At 38.2% G+C, this 7,034-nt stretch overlaps 1 protein-coding gene across 1 annotated transcript; it reads left to right on the forward strand.

Annotated features, from left to right (window-relative positions):
• Nucleotides 1-4,916: 4,916 nt before the first annotated feature.
• Nucleotides 4,917-7,034, forward strand: LOC133317553 (disease resistance protein RPS2-like). Its single transcript, XM_061519418.1, has one exon. The coding sequence runs from the start codon at nt 4,917-4,919 to the stop codon at nt 7,032-7,034; it is 2,118 nt and encodes a 705-aa protein (XP_061375402.1).

Genomic DNA, 7,034 nt, shown 5'->3' on the forward strand with positions numbered 1-7,034 from the left:
TTTTATCACATGCAGACCAAATGCTTCAGCTACATAATCAGCAATAAAAGAATGCGTGGCACCAGAATCAAACAAAACACTAAGCATTTCATCATGAATAGAAATCATACCTCGCACCAAACTAGCTGACCTCTCAGCCTCTTGCTGAGTCACTGCATATACTCGGGCAACTGGAGGTAGGAGAGGTAGAGATGGTTCCTCAACCACAATAGGAGCCGGAGTGGCCTGAATAGTAGAAACTTGTCCCCCATTAAAGGGGCAGTCCCTAATAAAATGCCCAGGTTGGCCACATTTGTAACACAATCTTTGCTCTTTTCTGCAAACCCCAGCATGAACTTTACCACATGTAGCACATAGAGAAGCAGGCTTAAAAATTCCAGGCTTAGAATTTCCCGCCTTTTGAACTTACCATCAGACTGTCTAACCTGCAACCCTTTTCCTTTAGAATTCCCAGAAGTGTTTTTAGGACCAGAATTAGGAGCAGATTGGTCCTTATGCTTCCTTCTGTAATATTCTTGAATATTTTTACACTTTTTAACAAGTGCAGCAAAAGTATCAAATGAGTCACCTGCAAGTTTTTCAGAGATGTTATCATGTAATCCTCTATGAAATTTAAAAATCAAGTCATCCTCTGTAGGTGGAGCTCTCTGGAAATGAGAGTATTTGGCCAGCTTATTGAACTTATTCAAGTATTCATCAATAGACATCTGACCCTGCTTTAGTTCTTCAAATTCACCCTTCTTCCTTATCCGGGCTTCAGCCGGAAAGTATTTCAGCAAGAATTGCCTTTCAAATAAAGGCCAGGTAATAGCATAACCCTGACATTCCAAGGGCAGACGGGTATTTCTCCACCAATCAGCTGCATCATTCTGCAACATATAAGAAGCGTACAACAATTTCTGCTGATCATCACACTCCATGACAGTAAAAATGCGATCCAATTCTTCTAACCACTGAATTGCAGCAATAGGATCAATGCCTCCTTTATAATTTGGTGGTGCATGTTTTCGGAAGGCATTTAGCATTCTTTCTCTTTGCTCTCTATTAGTGGCTGGCTGTGCCACACCACCCCTGTGACTAGATTCTTCATTCACATCATTATTTCCTTCACCCTCCACAACAATGGGATTATGAGGAGGAGGAACAGGCTGTTGTGGTTGTGGCTCAGGCGGTGGCTGTTGCAAAGGCTGTGGCTGTGGACCTTGCCCACCCGCCCTCACCTCAACCAAGAGTAATCTCATCATTTCAATATTCGCCATTCTGCTTGCTGCCATCATTTCTTGATTGGCCAACCTATTAGCCTCTAACAGATCTTGATTTGCTTTCATCATCACTTCTAGCTCTCGCTGCCTAGCTGCAGCAATATTTTGTTGCATCTCAGTTAAGGCCATTATCATTGGATCTGGCTGTGAAGTATTTCCCCGCGGGTTAAGTCGGGGTCTTGCCAAATCTGCCAATATTGGATCGGTCGGGTCAATAGGAGGATCAGAAGTCCTTCTTGGGCGAACCATAATTCTGCATATTTCACACAAAGGAATGAGTTAGCTACGCTCACACTCGGTGATCAGACATGCATATCATAGTATTCCAAGAAAAACTCAAGAACATAACAACCCGAACAGTTCATGCAATATTTCACAGGCTCTCCTAGAGAAACTGCTCTGATACCATAAATGTAACATCCCCGTCTCGAGCCGGTTCAATTAACATACATATGATACAAACAGAAACAGTGGAAGACTTAACTTACAAAAATATGAGCTACTTTTTCTTTTTCTAGCTTAATTATTACTCGGCGTAAACGAAAATCGGGCAGAGTTTCCTCTATAAATCGGACAACTGAGGATTTTCCAATCCCACTCAGAAGCATTTCCTGATAAGCAGTTTATACAACATATCAATTCAGAAATACCAGATATCCAAATATAATCAAATACCCATACATGGGCGCATGCATAACATGGCTCCGTGCCACTAAATCTAACAGCATGCCATCAAAACATAAACCTATCTGAATACTACATCATCATATAACGTTCCTGAATACTCAAATGTACATGCATCAAACTGATAGACATGTACAAAACATATACAGGCCATATACAAAATAAAGGATCAATATCATGATCCATCAAATGCGAAAATACTAAAATCCATCAAACACTCCAAAAAGGTAGTAGCCTACAGCCACTCAAAATCCGGTCTGTCAACTGCCTCAGCCACGTGTCGTGTCCCTGCCTAGTGAGGACTCACCGGAAATCTGGGCCCCTGAAAATATGTCCCCAAAGAGGGGTGAGATTACAAATCTCAATAAGCTCCAGGTTTATAGAGAATTCTCCATACCCCTGGCTCACTCCTGCATGAAATTCAGATACAGAGTATACAAATACAACATATAACAGATATCATAACAGAACAGAGCATATATCCATATCATATCAGAGATGTGCGCCGTCATTCCCAAGGGAGGACCCCAAGCGGAAATCAACGCACGTGTTCCCGAGGGAGGACCCCAAAGCGGAACCAGACATATCAGAGGAGTACACCATCAGTCCCGAGGGAGGACCCCAAAGCGGACGTCCGGGTACTATACAATCAATGGCCAGAGATTGTTACAGAAATCATATTACAGAAGTCATATCAGAGCAAAACATATCATGTTATCAAATAACTCTATATGAATGCATCTATACAAAGCATCTAAATCACAGTCATACAGTCCAACCATAGTTCACTAACCATGGTGGAGCACTCAAGCAGGAAAAGACTCCTTAAACATAGAGCTTACCTCTTGAAGCTTTACCAATACCCTTACTTGTTGCACAAGTTACTTATATATCTTCAAGAGATTCTGATTCCTTTTAGTCCCTAGGTACACCTAGAGCAAGAATCCACAAATACCAATTAATAAAATGCCATCATGCCTAGCTTTCACATAAGGCACACATTTTATCGCTTCTTTTCATTTCTTTGCATTTTTGCCAATCCTATGCCAATACACAAGTCTAGACCTCTTTATAACCGTTGGTGTTCTTTAATTTAATCATCCATTCCCTTACGAATTTCCAACATAAATCATAACATTTTACTTTAAAGGACCGTGAGCCTAAAATTAGGAAATCAATATATTTTTCCATGATTTCTTTTCAAACCATTTCACTTCATGCCTTATCATTTTCATACTTTGAAACACACATATTTTATTAAAATAAAATATGACAACATCTTTCCCTAAACACCCTATATGTCGAATCCTTTAAGGGAATTTCCAAGGATCATTCTCTTTTACAATACATTTTCCTCACTTAATTTAACAACTACACGTACATAAATATATATATATATACCAAGTTCCAATTTAATTTTTGGGAATCTCAAGCTCTTTAAATCCTTCAAGGACGAAACATCAAGGGTATGTTTCAAAGGATTTTCTTTCAAATTTAACATTCTTACTAACTCATCAAATTTCCTCTTATTCAAGCACATTAAACCTTCCCAATACATACAATAAATCTTTGTGCATCATCCCTAATTACCCTATCAAGGCCGAAATCTAGGGTATGTCACCATGGGATTTTTTTTCCAATTTTTTATACATGTTCATATGCTTATTCCACATTCCTATATCCAACACATCATCAATCCATCATCAATTCAAATTTTAAACTAATTTATTTCACACCAACATATGTTCACAATTTCTATGACACAAACCATCAAAATAAAATCATGGAAACAAAGGTTTCTTACCACTAATCAACTTCCCAAAGCCTAGAAAGCAACCTCCAAGCCAAGCTCCATCAAAAACTCACTTTTTCTCCTCCAATGAATAGTAACTCGAAAATGAGAGGAGGAATAACTCTTCACACACTCAACTATAGCTCAAATGGATAGGAGGAATGGATTCATTGAGTGGTTTCCAATCAATTTCATGTGGTGGGTCATTGGATTTGGTGGCATATTCAAGAAGAAATCAAGAAAAGAAATAAAGCCCTAAACCCCCCCTTCCATGATGAACTCCACGGCTTGCAAGAGAGAGAAAGGAGTTTTAGTTGTGTGAATAGTGATTCACTTGAATGACAAAGCTTTATAGCCACATGTGACTTTTTAACAGATGTTTTTCTTTCGCGTATTTTCACTTAAACTGACCCGGAACTAACTCAATGCTACAAACATATTTTTATTTTTCTAAAATCATTTATATTAATTTTTTTAATTCTTACAAACAATATTCATAATTCACAGTATGATTTTTGCACCGTTTTTGACGAAATGCACTGTGAATCACTAATTGTACTTCATTTACTTATGAAACTTAAACTTATAAACTTATCATTTTCTTGGGCCTATATTGACTTGCTTGGCATATATTGGACTTTCTTATTCTTATTTCATCAATTATTTGTTTCTGGGCTCTACCGGTTGCTTAAACAGCAGTACAAAATACCCGGTAAAAACACTATTCACGAGATTTTCACGGAAAGTGCCAGACTATACAATTTTTTGTTCTGAACTCATATTTGTCGTCAGAATTATCAAATTATGTTCCTAAAATTATTTTGCTCATTTAAGCTCTACCCGTTAATTCACAAAACTGTAAATTCTTCGGCAGAACGCACTGTTCATAACATAGTCATGATTACAGTCAAAAATACTCGAAATCGCTCACTGAATCTAATTATGGCATTTAAATCCTTAAATTAAATCTCTAACTAAGATTTACCAGTTAGGGTCATTATACATGGACCCTGTTTGAAAAGCATGCTGATGTAAACAGTAATGCAACTCCAAGTTTGCTGGCTACGGGACGTGAAATTGTAAAAGAATGCAACGGGTTACCAGTTGCAATAGCAGCTATCGCTAGCAGTTTAAGGGGTCAACAAAGTAAGGAAGAGTGGGATGCAGCCTTAATATCCATGCGAGAGCCTATGCCAATGGACGGTGTGGATGAAGATTTGGTCAAATTTTATAAATCTTTGAGGTTTAGCTATGATAGAATGGCGAGTGAAAAAGCCAAGAGATTGTTCCTCTTATGTTCGATGTTCCTAGAAGATAAAGAACTTTCTATTGAAATTTTAACCAAACTTGGCATAGGAGCGGGCCTTTTTGGGGAAATTGATGGAAAATACAATGATGCTCGAAGCCAAGTAGTTGTAGCCAAAAATAAACTCATAGATTCTTGTTTATTGTTGAAGGCTGATGAAGGACGTGTGAAAATGCATGACTTTGTTCGTGAAGTGGCCCAATGGATAGATAACAACAAGATTCAAACAGTGAATCTATCTAAGGAAGGTCAAAAGCCACGGGTTGAAGAGGATATAAAATATTTACTCTTGAAGGGCAGAGACAAGGATTTGTTTTCATGTAGTTTTGATCGTTCCAAACTTCAGATTCTAATTGTCCACTGGGATAGAGGCATGGATGGAGATGACTTAATGGATGTCCCAAATTCATTCTTCCAAAATATGACAGAGCTTCGAGTCTTGCGTTTATCATCCAAGCCATGGGGAATAGGGCGTCTATCATTGCCAGAGTCATTCGAGTCATTGAATATTCGATCTCTTATTTTTAAAAGATTGAGAATAAGTGACATCTCTATTCTGGGAAAACTACAAAACCTTGAGGCTCTTGATTTGGTTTATTGTGAAGTGGTCGAATTGCCACGTGAAATTGCGGAGTTGGAGAAACTTAGATTGCTAAACTTGGATCAGTGTGAAATTGAAAGGAATAATGCATTTGAAGTGATTGAAAGATGCAAATCTTTAGAAGAATTGTATTTCAATGAATTCAAGATTGATAACACAACAGTTCATAAGAAAATAACCTTGCCTTCATTGCAAAGGTATGATATAAGAGATGAGTATGATTACGAAACATACAATTCAATGTCAAAATATGTGTGTGTTTCAAATATTGATACTTATTTCTGTGAAGCAACATTCAAGTATTTGGCGAAAACATCAGAGGTTCTTAAGCTAGAGGGATTTGAGGGGGGGTGGAGTAATCTCATACCTGAGATTGTTGACGAAGGTATGAAAGATCTAGTGAAGCTTTGTTTGCAATCTTGGTCAAAATTACAGTGTCTAATAGACACTAGTCATATTAATTCTCCGGAACGGAACTTCTTCTCCAAGTTGGCTGTACTTGAACTTGATAAGATGGAAAATTTGAAAGAACTATGCAATGGTCCCTTTCCCTCTGACTTTCTGAAGAATTTAGAGACACTAAGTATCAAAGAATGTCAAGGTTTGCGAAGCATATTGTTTAAGAGCAAGCTAAACCTCTCCAATCTTAAGTTCATCCGACTGAAGGATTGCCCGAAGTTGGTAACCCTATTTCAACTGTCGACTTCTCAAAGCCTAGTGCATTTGGAGGAATTGTGTATACGCAACTGTCGGCAGCTGGAAAACATAATAGCAGATGAAAGAGCAGGGGAGGAATTGAGAGAAGAAATAGTTGATGGCGATCAAGATGAGAAGAGAAGAAAGAGTCGCTGCTCAATGTTTCCAAATTTGAAAGCTCTTTATATAGATGATTGTCCCCGATTGGAATTTATACTTCTGGTCCTTTTTGCTCAAGACCTTCCTCTACTGAAAACTGTCTCTATAAAAGACTGTGGTGAGCTGAAATACATATTTGGAAAATACCAACATGAAAATGAAGAGATGGATTTGCATCAAGAGGTAAAAGATGTCGTACTTCGTTCCCTAGACAAACTGCTGCTCTATCGCTTGCCGAATTTCATTGACATTTTTCCAGAATGTGATCATCCCAAGTTTTCGTCCGTGAAGAGGTCATCTTCCAAGTCAGAAATGCAATTGGAGCCCATGAAATGCAATATCTTCCCGTGGACTCATAAATATAGACACAAATGGAGGAGTTCCACAAGTGCTCAAATCCCATCGCATCACTGCTCAGCCTCATCGGTAACCCTCTCAGCTTCTTGTGGTATCTTTTGTTACTTTCTCCTTTTGATAGATAGCAGGTACCTTGTATTTATAGTCGACGAGCATATTAAACATCCCAACTTTTAA

Source organism: Gastrolobium bilobum, unplaced genomic scaffold (assembly GCF_033153095.1).
Source record: "Gastrolobium bilobum isolate Gb01-03AN ecotype WA unplaced genomic scaffold, APGP_CSIRO_Gbil_v1 utg12254, whole genome shotgun sequence".
Lineage (NCBI taxonomy): Eukaryota > Viridiplantae > Streptophyta > Magnoliopsida > Fabales > Fabaceae > Gastrolobium > Gastrolobium bilobum.